Below are 24,117 nucleotides of genomic sequence, written 5' to 3'. Positions count from 1 at the left end.
AAGAGCCCAAATTTATTATAAAAAGCGTGGGAATCTCCCTGTTACCTCAGGCATACATTTCACAAAAAGCAGATGAAGTGGTAAATTTGTTTCTGGACTGTACCATTTCAGACTGCAGATGGGAGGAGGAGGGATCGATATTTCTGACTGAGAGTTTATACATACATACATACATACTTACATACATTCAAATATACCTGTCTCAGAACACCAAAAACAAACATATCAGAAGTAAGGCTGAGCTGGAATTCTTCTCCTGGCATCTCATTTTCTAGATGATGATGATGATTGTGATTGCTCTGGAGAAATTCAACCATATGAGCCCCTGTAATCTGAAGTTGAGAATACAGTTAAAAAGGGGGGGGGGGAGAAAGGAAAAGCTCTGCTTGTTCATCTGCCATTTGTGAAACCAAGCGACCAAAACAGACATTACCCTAAATTTGTATCTAGCAGCTACGACTTTTTCCTTATTTTTATTCTAGGGCACAGAAGGCCCAATCAGGATTTTAAAAGCACCCTACACTAGGGGCCTAATCTGCACTGGGGGGCCTGCATCTACTCTAGAGTAAAAATGGAACCAGTGTGATGGACATATGGCTGCTAGATAATGGTTTAAAGTAATGTCTGTTTTGGCCCTAGGCCTCAAATTATAGTATTAATAGTGTTCAGACAGCATGCAGCCTAGTTAGGGTGACCATATGAAAAGGAGGACAAGGCTCTTGTATCTTTAACAGTTGTATTCCAAAAGGAATTTCAGCGTGTGTCATTTGTATGCATGCAGCACCTGGTGAAATTCCCTCTTCATCACAACAGTTAAAGCTGCAGAAGTATAGCTAGAGTAACCAGATACAAAAGCAGGCAGGGCTCCTGCAGCTTTAACTGTTGTGATGAAGAAGGAATTTCACCAGGTGCTGCATGCATACAAATGACACCGGCCAAAATTCCCTTTTCTTTTCAACTGTTAAAGATACATGAGCCCTGATCTCCTTTTCATATAATTACCCTAAGCCTAGTAACAGAGCAATGTATTTGGCAGGCTGCAAATAAGCCAATATAGCACAATTAAAGAATAAGAAGGAGAATATAGAACAAAGCTATCAGGAAGAAACTAAACAATCTACCGAGGGAAAACGAATACTTATTAATTTCAGTAAACTGAAAGGGAATTTTCTCACAAAACATTTCCAGCTGAGCTCTGACAAGTTATAAAAACAAAAACAAAGACCATCCTCACTGATTTCTGAACTAATCCTCATAATTTAAAAACAGGCGAAGTATGTAACCTAAAACAATGAAGAAATAATGAAAACTAAAAACGAAGGGTTAGAGGGCAGAACCCGCCACCTTGTGGTAAAAGTCTGAGAATAAATACAACAGAATGCTCAGATACGAGATTAATATTTCATGAGACACCTTGAAACATAAAATTTAACCTTTGAGCAATAATGGAAGTAGTTCAGACAATTTTGGAACTGTCCACAAATAATGATGATTGGTAACCTGTTTTGTGGATATAAAGAGGAGGAAATGTTGGTATAGGTTGGCTGCTAAGTATGTTGTTGGTTTTGAGCTTTGCTCAAATATGAAACTGATGTTTTATGGGGCAATAAAATAAAAGTTAGCATGATCTACTCAGATCCATCACAATAATGTCACTTATTCACTTCCTGGTCCAAAAATTATTCCAAGTAGATGATGGACTTGAGAATGGATTTGAACTCTCTTGTCTCCATGTGAGGCTAACTGGGCTTTCCCCAGTGAGCCTCAACATTTGCCTTTCCAACTGAAAGAAGACATTATTTAACGACATTATTACTTTCAGGATGCAATCCTGTACACATTTACCTCACAGTAAATCCCACTGAGTTCAATATGCCTTGCTTCTGAGTAGACATGTATAGGGTTGCAATGTCAATGTGTTGTCCACTACAAAGAGATGGCAAAAATAATCTCATGCTGTAAAGTAGTATTCATATGAAATTCACCTGAGTCTGGAAAAATGTGAAGCAATATTTATTTAATTTCTATCCTATTTATTTATTTTTGCCCCAAAAAAATGGCACTCAAGGCAGCTAACAATAAAATCCAGATTAACAAAATCTGAATTAAAACACAACATAAAAACCAAATACATTTAAAGCATAAGAATAAAAGGAACAATATGTTGACTTGAAAGTAAGTCCCATTGTGTTCAATAGGGCTTGTGTGTTTAGGATTACAGTCTAAGATATGCTAGTTTTTGAGGAGAGCGTCTTTGAAATTCAGCTCATGACTCCATTTGCTTAAATGGGGATTTAAAGTTCTAAAGTTATAGGTCTGCATTTTGAAGTTTTCACCTAAAGCAGCTACCCTAACTGCCCACCCCTGAAGTCTCCTACAGTAGCTCAGATCACAGCAGCTGCAGACCCTTTAGTTTTGCTTTTGTGTCTAACCAGCACTTTCGGCAAGATTTATTTTAAAGCAGGGAAAATTCGGCATTTAATTGTGAAAGCAAAAGAAGGCTTGATCTCCTGTTGTGTGTTTGTACTATTTTGCTATACCAAATGCCTCCTAGAAGAAAAGAAATGCTCTTCGCATAGTGCTCAGATCTCAATTCTGCTATGAAACCGAAAGTAGATAAGGCAAATTAATAGCTAATTAACAGCTTTGTGTAAAAAAAAAAAAGGCTACAGAGAGGTGGAGAGCTGCAAGTAAGGTGATTGGAAGCTGCCAGTGTCCCTCTGGTGTTGTAGTGAAGAACAATGCTATATACATTTGGAAATAAATCCCATCAAACATAGTGGGACTCACTTTGACATAAACATGCACAAGATTGCAAGCAAGTGGGCTCAGCAGCACAACACTCAGAAGTTTAAGCTGCTTTCTCAATCAATATTTTCTCCTTATCCTTCCTAAAACCCTGCACGATGCTAATGGAAGTTAATGCAGAAACCTCTGGGCTTTGAACCAAGCTTTTAAGTGAGTCAAATACTGGACTGAAGTGGATGAACATGCACCAGCTGTGTGGTTAGAGGATTATAGAGTCATCATTAAATTGTAAGGGTACTGGCTAATATTTTACTGGCTAATCTTTTTGAGGGGTTGCTCAATATTTAATCGTTACAGTGTCAACATTTTAAGGAGAAAATGGTGTGGAAAGAGTTTAGTCACTGAGAAGCTTCTAATAAGTAGTATTCCTAGTTCTACCAAGAATAATTCACTAGCACAACTTTCCTTTAGAGTCTCATGCTTAAATTCCTTGATTAAAGAGATACATTCAAATTAATTATGCATAATTATAGAGAGTCTTTACCACTGGCACCTGCTTGACTGGAACGGCCACAGGAAAAAGTAGGAAAACAGGTGTGGAGGCTGCACATGTGGCACTGAAGAAATGATGGAATATAGAACAAAAAGCTGACATTCTTACTTTGTTGGTGTTAGAGGTTTGTATTGATAATAAAAGTGTTCAGAGGGAAACTCCTCACACATTCAGGGAGGAACAGGAATGCATTGAGTGGTCATTTGCCAGCCCCACCTGCCACCACTCCTGATACACATGCCAGCTAAACATCCCACTGGCCATGTGTGCGGTGTGGCTGAGAAGGGGCCCTATATGTATATCAATGTATACACAGAGAACTTCACCATGTGAAGCCCCCTTAGTTTTGCCCTTTACATGCACATGACCCCTTCTCATGCGTTGATGGTGAGGGTATGGTTGCCATGGCAGAGGTGGCTGAAGTCAGCCTGCATGACCCTAAAATCCTTTCCTTAAATCTTGACAAAGAGCACCATTCCTCTAGGTTTATTCCCTACATGTGAATGAAAAGATTTCCATTCTAGCAGAGCTGGCCCTACTATTAGACAGAATGAGGCAGTTGCCTCCAGCAGCAGATGAACTCTAGCATAGTGTAGTGTTAATTAATCTATTATCTTCTTATAAACCAGCCCATCATCATATTTTTAATAATCTGGAGTAAGTGGTAAAATAGGGGTAGACATTTTTGTTCTTCTTTTGCTTCTGGGACATGTGTATGTGTGTGTGCACACACATCTTTTAGTACAGCAGCGATTAGTAAATAGTAAATGCCCTAACAAGCAAATGTGTGACATTGCTGAAAAACTGCACAAGTAGTCTAATCTTACTTTAAAGTGTGCAAAACATTCTTATTCCATGACCTCTCACTGTCATTGCATCCCATAATGTAGCATTTTCTTTTTAATTAAACATCTTAGATTATTTTGTTTTCATTTCCTGTAAGATCTAATTTAGCTTTTGAGTGCAATTTACAAAAAGAAAACAAAGCCACCTGCTGTGATAAAACCTGCAGCTCATGAGCCACTCAGAAAACAAGTCATCCAGGTAATTGTAATATTTCTTATCTAGAAAGAGCAATCCTGGTCCTAAAGGTTAAAACAAACTCAGATCAGGTGGGTATATGAAGATGGAGTACCTCACTCATTCTCAAGCCAGGATAGTGTGTGTGTATTACATCATAAAAGCACATGTCGTGCTTGTGTAAAACAAGCCCACATTTTGTGCTTTCCACTTAAGTGTAAACCTCCTGAGATTTCTGTGTCTTGTTAGAAATCATTACTACGCCTGTTACTCTGTAGTCCCAGCGATTCTTTTTTAATTTGGGCCTGGCATTTGCCAATCCAGTCACTGCCAAGCTATCTTTATAGCCTCATAATCATAGACATTTCCACAATTTAGTGGCATGCCAAGTCATATACAATAACTTTCATTGGGATTAGATTAATAATTTAGGACCTTCAAAAACCTTTCCATCTATTTCTTGGGTGTTTGGTCTTTCTTTGGGCAATATCCAATATTGTGCAAGCAGAGGGACTTTACCTTCTTTTCCCCTGCTGCAGCCTCCTATGCCCTCCCCAAATCTGCTCTGGACTGAGGTGATCAGCAAAGCAGGGATAAAAAATCAAGTTGGCTACTGCAATTTAGACTAATTGCCATATTAAAAAGTATTATATTTAGAGTTAAAAGAAAAAAAGAGCAGACATGCAATCAGCTTCTTACATTCAAAGAAAATATAAGCCATCTAACATATCAGGGGAAATTTACAATGATTTGCATTATTTGTTCAATGGACAGCAACAAGGATACCATAGCGCTTCTCGGGAAAAAGGAAATCACCCCAAATCTGATGGAGGATTGCCCAGTTTGGGGCAATTCATTCATCCTCTAACAGCTCTCCCCACCCCATTGTTCACAAGGTTCCCCAACCTTCCAGAAAGGCTTGGGATGGGGTGGGGCTTTTTTTCAATGGACTTTCTTAAGCTAAATTATTTTAGGTTCCAAGCCAATATATATTTTCAATTTTATTCAAGCTACCAAGAAAGCTATCGTACCAAAACAACTTCGGAAGAAAAGATAATGTTTGCTTGATCTTGCAGCTTCTTTACAAGCTAGAAATACAACTATATATGAGTACCTATTTTGTAAGCCTTTTCTTGATGAATGGTGGCTGGTTCATTTTATTTTTTTGAAAGAAAGAGAAAATAAGGATGAAGCAGCATGATGTGCCCCAATTAGAAGTGAACAGAATGTGCTACAATATAATGAGAAATCTGTGATGACTAATGCCACCTAGGTTATTTGGAACATGAAAGGCATTCAAGTTTGGCAAGCCACATGAAGCTTCAATTGTGGAGGAAGAGTTGATTAAGAATAAGCACAAAAACTAACAATAAAACACTTTTACTGAGTTTTAACTACCAGTTCAATTACAAATTTATTTTTATTGAAACATTTACATCACTGAGTATTTACATTTATTCAGTATCTTGATTTCAAAACTACACTCTGAGATTCTAGAAAACAATCCTTTCTAAAGACTTGTACACAATGTAATTACCAAACTGCACTCAAATTCTATAGTATTTTTGGGTTACTTTACTTTCAAAGTTACTTAATATGGTCAAGGTATTACTCTTTTTTTTAGTTCAAAATTTCTCAACAGGCCCCAGGCTAAATTTTCTGGAAGATATAAACACAGATGTCGGTTCAGCCAATATTTTGCACATTATCTCAGTTTTTCTAACTGACAGAAGACTAAATAGTGCTAGTATACGTGGGTGGTTTAAGTATTATGCTATGGATTGATTATGCATCCAATCCCCCAACCTCCAATACCATCTTACACAGAAGAAATAGGTTACCCAGACTTCTCCCTAAGTTGCCAATGCAACATCAGAAACTGTATAAAGCATATTCGACAAAAGATAGGAGAGAATACTAACAAGATTGCTTCCATTTTAGTCGTTTAGAAAATTTGATAATAAAAAAAATCTAAAAAGTTTTTTGTGAATGGAATTTGATTAATCTCTTCAACTCCACAGAAGTGTGTTTTTTCCTCAAAAGTCTGTATTTTCAACCTTCAGGAAACTGAGCAACGTTCTAAGTTTTTAAAAGGACAACTCTTGATGTGATTCAAAAAACTTCCAAGCGTAAATAATACTGAGCTTATATATCAATACTAACATTAGCAACAGATGTTACTTTTTCAACCAATGTTGTGAAGAGATGCAAAACTTGTTTCAACAACAGATAACCGTTGTTCCAATGCTTTCAATATTGTTTCTGCCTGTTAAGTAAAATAAAGAGAACATTTTAGTTTACAATAGCTGTTAATGCATAAACAATGGGTGTTAAATCCATGGACCCACAAGTAAATTACAGAGGAATTCATCTGTTGCTGCTCCCAGCCCTTCAAGATGCCATGAGTTGGATCAGAGGATGGAGGAGTGGATCCTGCCCCACCCTGCAATATCTTACAAGTGATTGGTGCTGTCAAAGGAAGAATGCATGGAACTGCTGCACAGTGCTGTATGGAGACCTTAGTAGCTGCAAACATAATGCCTGTTCAGTCTTTATGCCCAAACAGTGCATGTAAATGCATTTAAAAAGCACAGGGCCGTGCGTATTGGCCATATCTCCAACATCCCTGCACACACCAACTCCTTAAACTCTGAGCTCCCTGTGTTAAGCAGCAAGGTCCGAAGGGGGCTTCTACTTGCATTCGCTTGAACGTGAATAGAACCCCCCACCCCCGATCAGTAACCCAGATAAAGCAGGGTTTGTAAATGCATGTAAGGGATATGAAGTCATGCACACTGGTCCCAACCGCAACGTCCTGTGCCCTGCGTTCCCTGATAAGTGGCGAGGTCTAAACGGGAGTTCTACTCGCATTCATTTGCACATGAGTCGAATTCTTCACACGCTTTATTCCAGAACAGGGGTTATAGATTGAATATATTTGTGGCACCAGTTCTGTTAGATAAATTTTTGTTATCTTCTTACATAAGAGTATACAGAGACAAAGAAATGTGTCTGCCTTTTCTACCCACAGTTTCCCTTAAGAAAAAATATAAACACAAAATAGTTATCTTACCCTTCCTAGTGATTCTTCTAAACTAGCGCGACTTTCAAGGGTGAGAGGTTCCTCATCAGTTTCAGCTTTTTGTTCTGAGGACCCTAGGGTATAACTAGGACATTGCAAAGGTATAAGTAACATCACAAATGTTCAATAAAAACCTAGAAATGTATCAGCTAGAGTTATTTAACAGTAACACCAGTCCTACTATAGCACCTACTGCAATAAAGCAGAGAATCTAATAATTAGTTGTTTTAAATGGATATTGTTTTTTATACTTTTAGTGGTTTTAAATTTTGTATATCTGTTTTAATGTTCATTGTTTTTAACTTTTGTAAACCGCCCAGAGAGCTTCAGCTATGGGGCGGTTTATAAATGTAATTAAATAAATAAATAAATTAGAATGCACATACTGCTTACAGGTTTGCTAGAGCCCTCCCAATATTCTGTTGCACATAGAATTTGCACCAGAGATAGTGTCACACAACCTGTGGGGATTTGGGGGGGGGACACTGCCCACACAGGGAATGCACCCCTTCCCTCTACTACGCCAAAGAATTTGCCACCGAAATTTAGTGGTGCAGCCATGCTGGTGACAGTGAAAAAGCAGTAATTTGGGGGAGGCTTCCAGGATTACTTCAAAATAAGGCATGCATGGTGCTAAACTGATGAACATAGGACAGTTCAATAATAGAATTAGAAGAGATGAAAATTAGAGCTTTGTAAGCAAATTAATATTAGTACTAATCGAACAGTGTGTACCAAAATGCTCCCATTCTTGAAAACACTAATAGAACTTATTAATGCAGATGGCTGTACTCCGTTGTCTTGTCACGCTTGCATTAATTTCTATAATCCTGAAGGAACAGTTGGATTTTGAGCAATGCATATTATCTAGATGTAATAAAAATCCTCAATCTATTTAGAATGAAGAACCTAGACTTCAGCAAGATTAATTTTTTAAAGAAAGCTAGCTTTATGACACACACATTTAAAGACAAGTTTTATTTCAGTGGTTGGTAAGGAGAGTATGGTAACTGGATTTGTTTAACCCAATGCAACACAATGGCCCCGTTCAGAAGACAACTTAAACCACAGCTTTAACCACGGTGGTTAAGCCAGAAAGCCGGGCCGTGTTCAGAAGACACCTTAAATCATTGTTTTAACCATGGTGAATAAGCCTTTTTGCCTTAGTCACCGTGGTTAACGCCGTGGTTTAAGGTGTCTTCTGAACACAACCCGGCTTTTTGGCTTAACCACCGTGGTTTAAGGTGTCTTCTGAATGGGGCCAATGTATGCTATCAACTCCTTCTTAGAAAATCTTTTCTTAATAAACACCAGTGTATAGACCTTTATATTCTTATCTCCGGAGATGATAGCTATTTTAGTAGGTGTATACAGAAAGATGAATAAAACATGGGGAGAGAGTGTGATGGATCAAGGGGTTGAATGCAAGCAAGGGCCAATGAGGGCCTATTCTGATATAACATTTTCTTTTCCAGGTAAGTTTAGTCATAGAAGTTATAGAGAAAAATTACTGATAACTTTTTACTTGAGAGGTACTCAACACAGACTGCCTGGAAGTCGAGATTCCTGCAATACCTTTCATTAATACCCCTCAAGATTGCTCCCCACAATAGTAGGTGGGACCTCTTAGAGAAAGTACCAGAACTATTGACTTCGCTTTATAGCTTTAAAGGTTTATTAAAACCATTTAAGAAAGTTAAACAGACACACGAACCTCCACTCGGCAAAGCAAATAAAAAGAATATACTCACAAGTCTGGCAGATTTCTGGAGAACAACATCTTTGCTAAGACAAACCCTTGATACGGTGTTCATACTATTTGCTCCCTTAATATTAAAGCATTACCCCATCACTTGTACATCCATTTAAACCCATTCTAAGCCCCCCAAACTTCTTTCTCTATGCTATGCCAACAGACTCTTACAACCCCACTCTTACACATATTCAGTAAAATTGTAAATGAAGAAAAAATCTTTCAAAGTGAAAAAAAACTCTTGGAGGAAGCAATAGCACAAATAATAATGATCCATAAATTTACCAAAAGAAATATAATTCCCCCATCAACCATTATGCCTTAGAGAAGCAGCCTAGAGTTTTTAGGGAATTGTCCAGTTTTAAGAGTATTTAAATAACCAAATCTCATTACAGAAAAGACCAAGAAAATGTACTTGAGAAACAGAATTATTGGTTTCTCTTACCTTTCTAGGGAGTCAACATTTAAGCAAAATAAATCTCGTTTATAGTCAAGATGTCTTGGGGTGCACCTGTAAATGCTTCCAAGGGTCATGTTGCACCCAGAGCAAAACAAGTTTTCAAGCATGCTGTAAAGCAAAATATTTAACTTATCAAACATATTCATGTTCTAATTTAGAACTTTCTGGACAAATAAAAAAGACAGTACTAAGCAATTATAAGCGAACAAATTGTTGTCTACATATCTTTCATACAGAATTAATTTTATTCTCACAACAACCCTGTGATGTAGGTTATATTTGAGAAACAGCAGCTGGTCCAAGTCACTCAGTGATATTCATGGCTATGTGGATATTTTAACCTCGTTTTCCTAGTTCTAGTTACAGGCACTGTAACCACTGAACCACCTAGTTACAGGCACTGTAACCACTGAACCACGCTCTTAATTTTAGGAATCATTCCTTCCATCCTTCCCAAACACCTACAACTTAATAGTGCTGAACTAAATGTTCATGATGAGCTGTGCATGCCTGGATGCAACAAATAATGCTGTTATGTTGGTGTTAGGGGGATATAGGTAAATACATAGGAATATTTTTAAAAGAAAACTAAAACAAAGATGTAAAATCTCAGACCCAGGGTCCCAATGTAGCCCTCCTGGGTTCTCATTCTGGTCCTTTGGGTTCCCCAAAGGCTCCTACCCCATTCCTCTGACCCCACCCCCTTTTCTCCAACCATAGATCATTTGATGGCTTTCCAGATTTTGTGCAGGTTTTTTGTGTTATTTGAAATGCCTCTCATAAGATCTAATTATTGACAGTAGGAGCTTTAAGCTAAAATATCCTGGTATTTTTAGTGTTTTTGCTTCGTCCTTTTACCTTTGGCCCCACCCCCAATGGAATGCAACCCTGGGGAAACGCTCTAAAATGGGATTCTGCCCTTGGGCTGAAAGTAGGGTGACCATATGAAAAGGAGGACAGGGCTCCTGTACCTTTAACAGTTGCATAGAAAAGGAAGTTTCAGCAGGTGTCACATGTATGCATGCAGCACCTGGTGAATTTCCCACTTCATCACAACAGTTAAAGCTGCAGAAGCTAGACTAGAGTGACCAGATACAAAAGAGGGCAGGGCTCCTGCAGCTTTAACTGTTGTGATGAAGAGGGAATTTTACCAGGTGAAATTTCATGAATACAAATGACCCGTGCTAAAATTCCTTTTTCAATACAACTGTTAAAGATACAGGAGCCCTGTATCTTTATGGTCACCCTACCGAAAGCTGTTCAACACCACTGAACTAGAGCATAAATTTACAAATACTGCAGCCACACAAGCCCAATCTTTTAATTGTATATACTGGTCACATACAATTTTAAACCCAGTTTTAGCCATTAATCACTTCAGACAAAATCCAGCTTGTTTTACACATGGAGAGCAGAGTGGCACCTCACACAATGTGCTTTTAACACTTTCCCTCCCATGTAGCCTTGCCTGGTGCATTACTACATGCCCAGCCATGCCTGGGAAACCAAAGCCCTGATGACTCACTCACATCCAGTGATGGTGGTTTTCTGGATCCCCCCCCCCCCATGGCCTGTACAGCACCTGGGATCCAATTTATTACACTCATATGACACTTTACAAACAAAACCATATTAACTTTACAAGCTATATAAACGTTTTCAAAGTTAAACAGAAATATCTGACATGGGGGGAATCCAATAAGCACACAATGAGGCTTAAATATTATATTCAAACAAGTTTAAAATCTTTACTTGGAAATTATTTTTATTTAAATATTTGTAAATATTTTAATATTTAAATAGACTTTTTTTTAAAAAAAGTTTGTATTTTAAGAAAAAATGAAGGCACTGAAAACCATTGACTCAAAGCATTTATATTTTATATATGCATACATGCTTCCTAATGATAGTCAGCTGAAAAAAATGAAAATCCCCAACTAACATGAGGATATATCCCAGCCTTTCCAAAGATTTAGAGTAAGTATCAGATTTTTAAAAAATGCTTTAGAAAATTAAATATTATCTAAAGTGACTCCCTACTCCCCTTGCCACTAAAGTTGAGTCCAAACAGGGTCTCAATTAACCTACATGTAAAATAAAGTTTTGCTCTAAGAAGGATGTATTTATTACCCCAACATGAAGCTCTGCTACAAGACAAATCTAATTTCTACTTTGGAGATTTTCTCTGCTTACCAGCCATATTCGCCTGCTTGGCTTGAAAGTTTTTGCTCCTTGTCCACTGAGACATTAAGAGTAACACCTGAAATATTAAAGATGAAAATCAAGAACAGTAGAAAAAAAATCATTAAGCAAAGCATGTAAATACTCCCAGCACATGTATGTTATCAAGCACCAACATTGAAGAGGAAAGCTTGGGATATCTTTCTGACAAGAAAAAAAATGTTATGGTATGTTTATATTTATCAAAACTTTTATATCCTATCTTATGATGCAACACCACCCAAGGTGGCTTACAACATTTAAACATTTTAATTCTGTAAAATTTATTTATTTATTTAATTTATTGCACTAATATACCGCTTCCATAACCAGGGCTGTCTGGGCAGTTTACAGAAATTCTAAAATTAAGATTAAAACGAGTATACAAAATTTAAAATTCTAAAACACAGAATATACACACAAAGTATTGAAAACCATTAAAAAACTAAACATGTGGGTGATTAAGTAAAAGCAATATAGTACAATTCTGGCGCCTCTGTGACTTATATTAACACTTTAAGAATATACAGTACCCTTCTTCAATCGGATTGTTGCAAGTATGAAGTTTGATGAGGACTGCAAATCATTTTGCTAATCCAAAGTGTCTTATACATCAATAACTGAAGCAGTGAGGCCCTTTAAACTATTTTGTTTTTGGAATCCCTAACTCAATTTCAATCAAGCTCATGAGCATTGTCAAGTTTTGAAGCAGCCAAAATTATTACTCTGGATGAAGCCCCATGGTTAAAAATCAAACCTGAGAGGAGAGATTTTCGGGAGAAGGATGGGAGGGCAAAAGCCACAAACGGTTTCAGCAGACCCCAATCTGGCTCCCCTTCACATGTCTTGGACTGCAACGCCCATCATTCCTAGGCAGACTAGGAAGGCACCAGGCTGGGGACTGCTGAAGTACTTAATAAAGGGAAGGGAGCAAGCGGAGGAAAGGCAAGGAACGGCGGACTAGCGGGAACTCGCCAATGCCCCCACAGGAGGCGCGCGCAAGAAGGCGGCGCAATTGACTCCTCGCGGGCGTGCAAACTGCTGGGCTGGGCAGGCGCGCGCAGAGTGCAGCCTGGGTGTCTCGCGCGCCCTTTCCCTCACTCTTCAGCAGGATGCAGTTGGTGTCCTCGTCATTGGCCTCCCAGCTGAGCGTGTCTCCCACGGGGCGCTTGCACCCGGCGCACAGGAACACCATGGGCAGTTCCTCCGACCCCGCGGCACCTTCCTGATCACCGAGCGCCTTACTGCTTGGGGACAGCAGCTGAATCGACGACGAGATGTCGTCCACTGAGAACGCCGCCATTCTCTTTCAAGCTGCTCGTGCCCCGCCCCTTTCCACCAATACCGGAAATAATAACCAGGGCGCCGCTCTAGCAACCTTTCTTTTTTTCCCCCGAAGAGAAGGGGCAGTGGTGAGCGCGGGGCTTTTGTGCGCGTGCGCTGTAGCTTACGGTGCTTCTGCGAGGTGTTCACCGTAGGAATGCTTGCGAAGCCGCTATCCTGAGCGCCAGAGTCGTTCCTAAGGCAGCCTTCCTCGGTTTAGTGCCCTTGAGATGTGTCGGACTACAACTCCTAGCATTCCTCTCATACTGCATAGGGGGACGCTGTGCAACACATCTGGAGGGCACCAGACTGGGGAAGGCTAGTCTAAGGGGAAGCAAGACGGAGTTTTGTGGGATTTGCTTCTGCACAGAATCAGGCTGCAGGGTAGTTATTTCTGAAAGAACTAAAAATTATGACAGAAACATTTACTATATATTCGACTTCCTCCCCTTTCTCTAACAAAGTGGATATTCTGAAGGATTTTATGAAAACAAAGTAGGAATTTCTTGGGCTGTAGGCAGACAATAATGCCATTCCCAAGAGCTGAAGTTCTTAAAGTCAGTATGCACACTTAACAATTTTGCTTCAAAAACCTATTTGAGCAGAGATAACAGCAATGTCAGCTGTTGGCATGATTTTCACAGCTTGAAGAGCTAACTAGCACAAATACAGACTTCTTTAGTTGTTCAGATGGTTTAATAAACTTGAACAATTCAGGTGGTAAGAAATCCTCACCTGAGGCCTTATTATTCAGTATCTGGATAACCATTTTAATTTCCAGAGAGGTTACCAGTGGCCAAAATGGGAGTAAATTTATGTCTTCCTCAAGGAGCTGCCTACCACAAGACCATTCTGCTGCAGCTTCTCTGAATAAAGTAGAAGTTTTCCCATGTTGATGCTGGAATAGGTATATCAAAAGAGAATTTTACCTCTCTGAGTATCCCAGAAACTAAGTGCCAGAAGCATGCTGAATTGGACTGTATGGCTGCAACTTCAAGGTCAGCCCAGAATTTTGCCTGGAAAAGAGTTTTTTAGCTGAAATTAATTTTTTATAATCTCGCCTGAGTTTTAGCATGATGTTCTGTAATTTAGGCTCAAGTGAGACATGGGCTCTTCGTATGTGTCTTCTCAACTTTCTTCTCATTTCTTGACATTCTTTAGCAAACCATAAGTTCTTCATTGGCTTTGAGTCATTTAGACATGGTGGTCTTTTAAAAAAAGCTCTCAGATTATCGCAAATGTCCTGATAAGCATTCAGTATGGAATTTGTACTAGAGTGAAAGGTTATAATTATATCACATAATGATCTTCCTAAATATGAGTTCTGGAACTCTTTAAGTTTGGTCATATTTACTTTTTAGTGGGAAAGGGGACAAAAGCTCCAATGACAATAGAAGAAAAAGGGATATGTGTACTCTGGTGCTAAATAAGGTTTAAAATATTTAATAATGATTTCCTCAATAAAAATGATATGTAAATTCAACTGAGACAGATTGACACGTGCACTAGCTCGACGTTTCAGGCCCTTAGGTCCTTCATCAGGAGCTGCAAACAAATCATACAATCTATCAGAAAACATCTCTTTAAAAATAGACATACTTTTTACATATTATCTTCAATATACAATACAAACAAAGAACAACACTCATGCAAGCAAACGCCTTTCAGCAATCAGTTTTTAATCAACCTATCTTTCTCAAAGGATTCCACTGCCATGAGCTCAGGAAGAGCAGAGAACTAGGAGAAACTGGCAGCTAAGAACTATTTATTAAGGGAAGCTTTTTTTGTTTGGCGAGTAGATAACCTATGGGACGGGGAGTTATGGTTATACGTAAGCTTACACAACACATTAAAAATATTGGAGTTATAGTATAGGCTCCCTGAGTTCATGGCAGTGGAATCCTTTGATATTTAATAAAGTCATTGTCCAGGCTACTGACCTTCCAACCTGCTATGTTCCATGACATTATGTCATTGAATTTATCAATATACTTAGAAAATTCTTTTTGAGACCTCATTAGATTACCTGCAGCTGGTACATCTATTTATGATCTGGACTGATTAAAGTTTTTCTGTTTGTGTCGCCAATTTGAATAATCTCGGATGGCCCTCCCCACTCCCACTTCTTCTGGCTTCTCTTCCCAATGTTCAATTTCATCCATTGGCAGGTCTCTTCTGCTGACATTTGAGATCACCAGACACATCATGTTTGCTGGGTAATCATAAGCATCAGCTGGTATCTCCATGGATCCCAGTTCCACATCTTCCAGGAAACTCATGCCAAGCCAGGTGGTCTGGTTTGAGAACTCTGGTGGCCTTGGAATCGTGGAATTTATAATTGAGACTGGAGGGACAGGGTCACTCCCTCAGCATCTCAACTCAAGTTTGTGTGTTGATGGGTTTATCTCTGTAGTTGTCAAGCAGTCCATGGAACCCTTTTTTACTCTGGATGACTCTTGTGCATCACCCGATCTTCCTTTCATGCTGTTTTCTTGATATATTCCTCCCCATCCCCTTGTGCAGCTTCCTTATCTGTGGGTCTGCCTCTCTCTGTTTGCATGTTGATCAGATGTTCGCTTAAGGTGTCAAGTCTCATCACAATTTCATTTTGTGTAACTTGGGGCAAAGCACAGAAGGAGTCTAGTAGTGCTTTCTCCTCATTATTGTGAAATCCATTTCCCTTGGCAGGTATTTGCTATTTTCCATAAACCCCAGCAGGGTCTGACCTCTTCTGCCCATGTATCCCTGGGTTTTTGTCAATGGAAATGTTTTCTTGAATGGAATCTAAATCAATAAGGTTTTTAGAGTAACTGGCCTCCTCAGCTGAGCATCTTTTTTGACCTATATTAAGGTGTTTCCCTATTATGTGCGGAAGTGCCCAATTTTCACAGAATCTTGAGACTATGAAAATCTTTACCACTTTCTGTCCAGCTGGGAAAAGCGGGCTGCTCACCCCTGCCAACAGGAAACTGGTAAATCAGTAGTATTTGTTGTAAAATTAGTTTTCAATCAGTCACGGCCTTGGGACTCCTGCGTACTCCCAACTGTTAATAATAACAAAGTCCAGATGGTGATTGTGAACATGCTAGGCAGTTTTCTGACTGTCAGCTAAGTCCCTATGCTTCCTGGCCTTCTATCAGACAAACGCCGATGGGATTAAGGTGAGTATTGTAGCTGCTTGTCAGTTCAAACTCTCCTCTGGTTCAGTTCTTCTTCCAAGGCAGCAGTTCCCCTTGAACGATTTCCTGCCCATGGCTGAGAGCCTCAGGCCAAGAGCCCTTTTGCTCTCGTCCTTCGGCTTCGCGCCTCCAGCACACTGGAGGCTTTAGTACCTGCGGAGATGGGTGGGGCAGACAAACACTCTCAGGGCTCAGCCACAAACACCACGCCTTTTCTGCAACAGCCCTGGTATATCCAGGGAGGTTAAAAGAGTTCAATGACAGGGTTATTGTACTCATTCTTGATGTCTGATTTGTGCTCATTTATTCTTTGTCTTAAAAATAGCCGTCTCACCAATGTAAGTGCATTTAATGATGCATGAGTATATTTGCCCTGGATGTGGTGGATAATCCCATTGGGTCCACTTACATTATCACTGGTGTTTATTAATAAGCATACTTGGATGTTGAAGATGGAGTAAGAGTTATATCAAACATTAACCTAGGCCATAGCTAGACCTAAGGTTTATCACTGGATCGTCCAGAGGTCAAACCTGTTCATCTAGGTGACACACAGGGGATCGAGTGCTCAGGCAGGGGTGAACCCTGGATCATCCCAGGATAAACCTTAGGTCTAGCTGTGGCCCTAGACAAAAACACTTCCAACATTGCCATGGAACATTTTGTACTTTTTCATAGCTATTGTGCTCATTGATTTAACAAAATATCTGAACAACTAAAACAATCTGTATTTGTGCTTTAACCCTTGAATTTATAAATTTATAAATTTAACCCTTGAATTTATAAACAGAAGGCTAACATGGTTATACTATATTATTATTTAATCTCACAGTTTGGTTAATGTGCTCTTTCCTTGTTACTTGGCTCTATGTTATGGGTGACAAGAGTGAATTTCAACTTGTAACTTAAGCAAGGGAAGATAATATTTGTCATTTAGGCACTAGGCAGCTGTCGTCATAGCAGAAATGAAGGTCAGCCTGAACGGTTCTGGTATCTAGGCTTTCCTTAAGGACCTGTCAAATGAAGAATGATTTACACAATTGCACAAACTCTTTATAGGAACACTCAAGTACAGCTCAACATAATTGTGTGCTAGAGTTAGAGTTCTGAGCTGCCTGGGATGTACTACTGTAATGGCTAACAGGACAAATAGCTCCAGTTATGTTTTGTCTTTTGAATATTACACTGATTATTTAGATATACTTCCAGTTGATGCAAGAAAACTGAAAGCAAATAGATGTAAGTACTACTGTTTTCTCCTTATCCATATGAATAAATAAAGGGGGGGGAATAAGAGAAACATGTAAGACTTTCAAATGTAAAATGTTTTTATTGTATGGTATGCTGCTAACAGACTAGAAGGGCCCCAGTCCAGGAAACTGCATATTATTATTATTATTATTATTATTATTATTATTATTATTATTATTAGTCGTAGTATTAGTATTATTGCATTTATATCCCGCCTTTTTTCCTCCAAGGAACCCAAGGTAGTGTACATAATCCTCCTCCTCCATTTTATCCTCACAACAACCCTGTGAGGTAGGTTGGGCGGAGAGTGTTTTACTGGCCCAAAGTCACCCAGTGGAGTGACCAAGTGGAGACTAGAACCCAGATCTCCTGACTCCCAGTCCAACACTTTAGCCACTACAACACACTGGCAGAAGGAGCTGTGGACTCAGCTGTCTGCCCTCACCCAAGACATTATCAGGCTTGATCCAGCATCCAGTTTTCCTTCAGCAGGCGACCAGCATGAAGGAACACTATTCTTCCAAATACAGATGTGTGCCCTGTTCCTTTCTGCTAGTACCACCTCTCCACATGTGTGGAAACCTGTTCCTACATGCAAATTGCTTCTTTAGATTGGGGTTCTAGATAGGGTGACCATATGAAAAGGAGGACAGGGCTCCTGTATATTTAACAGTTGTATAAAAAAGGGAATTTCAGCAGGTGTCATTTGTACACATGTCGCACCTGGTGAAATTCCCTCTTCATCACAACAGTTAAAGTTGCAGGAGCTATACTGCAGCTATACTGTGACCAGATTTAAAAGAGGGCAGGGCACCTGCAGCTTTAACTGTTGTGATGAAGAGGAAATTTCACCAGGTTCTCCGTATATACAATTGACACCTGCTGAAATTCCCTTTTCAATACAACTGTTAAAGATACAGGAGCCCTGTCCTCCTTTTCATATGGTCACCCTAGTTCTGGATATTGTGTCCTACAGTCATTTGTTGATGTCAGTACCAAATTCAGTATATATGTTAATTAATATATATGTTAATTCTCACTGGGTTCAGAAATTATTCCTAAATTTGCAGTACTGCTTTAAATTTATATTTTTCTTTGGATTGGATCCAGATTCACAATGCAACATGTCTAATCAAAATTAAGTCCTATTTAATTCAGTGGGCTTTACACCCAGGTAAGTTGGTATAGGTTTGCAACCTTATTCATGTTTACAGCAAACTCACTGAAATCACTGGTGTTTTAGTTATGACTAATTTAAGTCCAATTGATTTCAATGGGTCTATTTAAACATGATAAAGTTTAGATCCAAACAATTGTTTCTCTTTTTCTTACAAAACACCTATCTACTGGAATACTAGAATATACTTTAAGCATTGTACTAAATGACAGGTAGACTATCTTATTGAATGCTACTTTAAATAGAGAATATACACCACATATTTTAAATGCATCTAAGTGCTATGGCATTTAAGCAGTATTTTGGTATTCATCTGAATGGTCCTTGTTTTTTCTTTTCAAACAGCAACATTAAAATACTTCTTTACCCAGAGGAAGTATAGCATGGATTAATTTAAACCAATGACCCAATAACATAAGACAATCAATGATAATGAATTGCAGAAATGAAATAAAATGCAGAAATAAATATATCTTTTATTGTTAGAATTTGGGGGAAGGGACAGTCACCCGGAGCTCTATACATTCCCAATCACTACACCTTAGTGTCCCAAATGGAAAAACAAAAACAAAAACCGGCCTCTTTTGGGTGGTGTGTAACATTACTTACTAAGAAATCATGTATTAAATGCTCTTAAGATCTGCCAGATATATTACTCCCCATTTCTTTCAACAGATTCAATTGTCATAGCCTTTTGGATTGGGCTTGCTTCTTTTGTGGCATTCCTCTTTTTTATTTTGTTCTACATATCTCAGCCTGGTTCCACACCCATGAAGTAAGTAAGGTGCTTTCAATTCTGCAGGTAAAAGAAAGTCTGTGTTTGTATGTCTGTAGGGAAGTGGTGCTTGAGGAAAGGAGTACTTGGCCCCCACGAAAGAATGATCACCCAAACAAAATCACAATCTTCCCTTCTAAAACCCATCTCCCCCACACTTTCTTTGAGGGGTTCCATGTCAGTTTTCCTGACAGTCTCTTTTCCAGTGCCCTAAGGACTGTGAAGCCCTAGCATTGCTTGGGTCATGTTTAAAAACGTATGTTAAGTGACAGCCTGGATTTATTTTCTCTGTCACTTATTAAGTTGTTTTTCAGTAAATAATAGCATGATTTTTTTTTTTAAGTTAGTCAATAATCCAGGAAGGTAGAGCAATGGACCACAAGAAAAGCCATTAATTGATATCTATTGAACATTCTGTAATACAGAACTTTATAATGAAAGCACATCTCTAGAAAAAAAATGCAGCTGGTTAGATCCACTTCAAACCAAACACTCCAAATGCAAGGAACCGATGATGATGCACTGGACCAGTAATTGGCTTCTATACACAATTTATATACTAGGTAATGTCAATACTCCTACAACCAATTTGTTTCTGAGGCTGGTCGTAGGGGTACTGACATTTTGGGAAGGGTGAGCTGAAGAAACAAGAGGCATTATCCTTACAAATTGTGACAAGTTTTGTAAATTGTTAAAAACTGTTATGAGATACATGTATCTGAATAACTGAGGAAAGCTTCCCGTTCAAAACAGAATTTTATCAGAGATTCGTAGTAGTAAATTGCAAAATACAGCTGATATGCTTGAAAACTTGTAGACTGCCAGATACAACTGTCAATTGTCAGGTATAACTCTTTTGTGAAATTGGTAAGACCATTATGGATATCGTTGTTTTTGAAAACCTATTTAAATAATATTACAAATTTTGTATAAAAAGCGAATTTCTGGTCCAGAACATCGTTTGGTTCCTTGCGCTTGAAGTATTTGGTTTGAATTAATTCATTGGGAACCTTATCTTTCTTGGTTGCTATAGATCTATATTTAGTTATAGTTAGCGTAGACCCATTGAAATCAACGGGACTTCCATTAGTTATGAGCAACTGTATTTATTGTAGCAAGACACTTACAGATTAAAAGACTAATTCTTTTTAGATCCTCTGCCCAGATGCTTGGGTAGGAGCTGTATTGAACACTGCCTAGAGATTTGTGTAGGAGTTGTATTATTCAAAATGTAAAAGTTCAGTGCTTTCTACATCAGTTTGTCAAGTGAAGAATGCCTGCATGTCTTCTATCAAATTTCCGCATATGACACAACTTTCCAAGGCACATCATCGGTTTGCAGAAGTTGATCTGGTCTGCCACCCTATCCCTGCACCCTATCCCAGAAAATGCACAATATTCCCTTGCAGGTGCATATTGTAGTAGAGGCTGTATTAATGTCAGACTAGGACTGGGGAGACATGGGTTCAAATCCTTACACAACCATGAAGTTTATGGGGACCTTGGACCAATCACCACTTGTTACTCTAATGTTTTGTTGGGAGGATGAACTGGACAGAGAACCATATACCTTGAGCTTTTTGGAGAATTAGGGTATGAATAAAGTAAATAAATAAAATTAAACTCTTGGCTGGGTTATCAGCTATTACTGATCTTATTCTATACTGCCTGATATTTTATGGGAAGACCATTCATGATAATTTAGCAACTCTTATTTGTTCACAGGAGTGGAAGACCACAGAAAAGGTTTCCATGGAATAATCCAAAAACTATCCAGCAGACTCTTGTATCTAACCATGATAGACCAACTTCTATAGATAACCAAGTTAAAGAAGAGACCTGTTCAAATAATGGCACACCATATCATGATCTGAACGGTATTGTCTGAACTCTCATCGTATTTGAAACATGTAGTCCATTTTAAGGTGAAGTCATACCGAAATATATTGCTAAGAAGTAGGACTAGAAGCAATTATTAAGAACAAATAATTTATAACGCTTGATAAAAGATGGTTATTAAATGAACACAATCAAATAATCACTCCAAGTGTAATAATATATAGCAAAATTAGTATTTTCAGGATTAAATCAGAATCAAAATTTCAAAATATGTGAAAGAAAAAACTTAATACTTTACAGAAGAAAGAGCAAGGGTTTTTTTACATATCTGTAAATAATGACTTACTATAGTGTTTTACTGATGATTTACTTTACAGATGATTTATTATAGTGTTTTGTATAATGTAAATGGATATGGCAGACCAGCCAGGTAATATTCAATTGTGTTGCTGCTTCAATTTATTTTCAAAATACGATTTCTAGCACTTAATGAAGAACAGTGTTTCAGTGGGTGAAGCTATTTTGTCATTGTGTGATCCACTTACTACCGATTGGTAGATGCTGATACTAAGAACTTCACACATTAATATACGTTTTTCTGTATGTGGTTTTAATATTGCCCCCCAAAATGCAACCTTTAGAATGTAAACTCTCTGAAGCAGGATAGTACTGTGGTATTAATTAAAATTCAATAGTTCAGTTGTATTTTACCTGTAAATGCAGCTGTATTATTAAAGAAAACTGCTTTGGGGCACAGTCCTATGCATGTTTAGACAGAGAAAAGTCCTACAACTCCTAGCATGCTTTTTTCTGTTTAAAAATGCATAGGATTTTACCCTTACACACTGATTGTTTTCTGTTATTATATAATATAAGAAAATATATAATACTTATCTATGCAAGGTCAATGTTACATTCTTAAAGCCATCTATCAGAATTGAGGACTCATGTTTTACGATATTAAATGTTATTTTTTTGTTCAACTATAGCCTAGACTTAACTTTTTCCTAGAGCACCTCGTACTAGCACCCTTTGGCATGGTTCACTAGGAGGTTTCTGCATAAACTCATTGAAATGAACAGGTATTGCTAAGGAGCTCTCCCCATTCATTCCTATTATGTCTGAACAAGATAGGTTCATGATGGCATATACCCTTACCAAGAAACTTTGTTCACATGAAAGATAAAATTTCATTGAGGTTAAAATTTAATGTAAACTGTTGAATTTAAACAGAAGTTGAATCCCATTGTCATTAGGTAGTTCTCATATCTGGGGATTGGGTGTGCAGCATGTTCTATCTAGATAGGACTTCACCCTCGAAAGACCAGGTGTGTAGCATGGGAGTCCTCCTGGATCCAGAGTTGTCATTGGAGGCACAGGTAGCCTTAGTGGCTCTGAGTGCCTTTCATCAGCTTCTACTGGTACTTCTGGCCACAGTGATCTATGTTATTGTAAATTTATGTAATGCGTTGGACATGGTGCTGGCCTGAAAGATGTCTTGGAAGCTTCAACTAGTTGTGAACTGCCCAGAGTTTCAGGTATTCAGCAGTATAGAAATGTAATAAATAAATAAATAGTTCAGAATGCAGCGGCTACAACATTAATGTTGTGTCTAAATGAGCTGCGATGGTTGCCTATTTGCTTCTAGGCGCAATTCAAAGTTTTGGTATTTATCTTGAAAGCGCTAAATGAGAATACCTCTTCCTTAAGATTTGCAGGGGAGGCTCTTCTCAAAGTATCTACTCATTATGTGACAGCTAGGAAAACCTGGCTTAGCATGATGGGAATTGTAGTCCAACACATCTGGAAGGCACCAGGTTAAGGAAGGCTGCATTGCTCCGTGCCATGCTTTTGCTTCAATGCCAACCAGCAATTCTAGCTTCAAGCCAGGTGTTTTGTTCATTTGCTTTTCTAGCATTTAATGATTTGCATAAAAATAAACATAAAAGTTAGCTTTCACCACCTGTGAAAAAATAGAAATATTTATTCAAAACCCAGGTTTTTTAAAAAACAAAACAAAACATTACACCAACATTTTAATGTTGCTTATGTACAAAAGAGAAGATGAGTACCACCATAATTCTCTGTAGATTTGTACAGAATGGATTTTTTTTAAAAAAATAAAGATTAGGATACTTGATGCTTAAGAATGAAAGGCAGGGTGATGAATTAAGAACGCATAAATGTCTTTGCACAGAGAAACCATAGCTTCTTGAAGTTTCCACATTTTTCGATCATTATTTTGCTTTCTATCCGTTGCTCCACATATCAGTTTAACGTGAGTTATGAACATGTCTGGTTGCTTCGCTCCCAGCCAAATGTCTCCAATATAAATTGAAGTGAGAGATATGCCAGCAGCTAAGAAACAAGAAAATGATGGTCAGTCAATACAGTTCTATTTTTGTTTTAAGTTGATTTACATCCTTCATTCACTCTGCAGAGTTTAAATGACAGAGTTTCCAATATATATTTTAAAATTGAACATTTGGTATATAATTAGGGGAAACCCTTCTCCATCCCTAAGTCAAATCTGCCTTCCCCTCCACCCAAGCTTTCTTTAACAGTTGCCTAGGATAGTTAGAGTTTATTTGGCTTGACTTAAAAAACATAGCAGAAAAATTGTTATAACAGGAGCTAAAACTGTTGCTGCTGCTGTTGTTAAACACCAGATTATCCCTAAGCATATTCAGAAGGGTTTTTAATTTCTTAATTCTTAATGTCACTAGAATACCACATT

At 38.3% G+C, this 24,117-nt stretch overlaps 3 protein-coding genes across 4 annotated transcripts in view; 1 reads left to right on the top strand and 2 right to left on the bottom strand.

Annotated features, from left to right (window-relative positions):
• Window positions 1-309: 309 nt before the first annotated feature.
• On the bottom strand, window positions 310-13,158 carry MIS18A (MIS18 kinetochore protein A). Of its 2 annotated transcripts, XM_063126691.1 has the most exons (6): window positions 12,938-13,158; window positions 11,810-11,876; window positions 9,602-9,724; window positions 7,395-7,488; window positions 6,503-6,587; window positions 310-332 (listed from the first exon to the last, which is right to left on the bottom strand). In XM_063126691.1, the coding sequence occupies exons 1-5, from the start codon at window positions 13,137-13,139 to the stop codon at window positions 6,507-6,509; spliced, it is 567 nt and encodes a 188-aa protein (XP_062982761.1). In that variant the 5' UTR covers window positions 13,140-13,158; the 3' UTR covers window positions 310-332; window positions 6,503-6,506. The 2 variants fall into 2 exon arrangements, with proteins under 2 accessions (XP_062982761.1, XP_062982760.1); XM_063126690.1 differs by lacking the exon at window positions 310-332 and having other exon boundaries at window positions 5,723-6,587.
• A 4,128-nt stretch (window positions 13,159-17,286) lies between these two features.
• On the top strand, window positions 17,287-21,653 carry MRAP (melanocortin 2 receptor accessory protein). The gene is made up of 3 exons (XM_063127587.1): window positions 17,287-17,577; window positions 19,442-19,541; window positions 21,267-21,653. The coding sequence occupies exons 1-3, from the start codon at window positions 17,472-17,474 to the stop codon at window positions 21,427-21,429; spliced, it is 369 nt and encodes a 122-aa protein (XP_062983657.1). The 5' UTR covers window positions 17,287-17,471; the 3' UTR covers window positions 21,430-21,653.
• A 1,600-nt stretch (window positions 21,654-23,253) lies between these two features.
• The window catches only part of URB1 (URB1 ribosome biogenesis homolog), a 69,522-nt gene continuing 68,658 nt past the window's right edge, over window positions 23,254-24,117 (bottom strand). Inside the window, exon 39 of the mRNA XM_063126689.1 lies at window positions 23,254-23,738. Within this exon, the coding sequence (XP_062982759.1) occupies window positions 23,524-23,738 (215 nt within the window). The 3' untranslated portion in view covers window positions 23,254-23,523. The remainder of the gene's footprint in view (window positions 23,739-24,117) is intronic.

The sequence above is a fragment of the Elgaria multicarinata genome, chromosome 5, assembly GCF_023053635.1.
Source record: "Elgaria multicarinata webbii isolate HBS135686 ecotype San Diego chromosome 5, rElgMul1.1.pri, whole genome shotgun sequence".
Classification (NCBI taxonomy): Eukaryota; Metazoa; Chordata; class Lepidosauria; order Squamata; family Anguidae; genus Elgaria; species Elgaria multicarinata.
The sequence above is the reverse complement of the archived record's forward strand: the minus strand, read 5'-3'. Positions and strand labels throughout refer to the sequence as shown.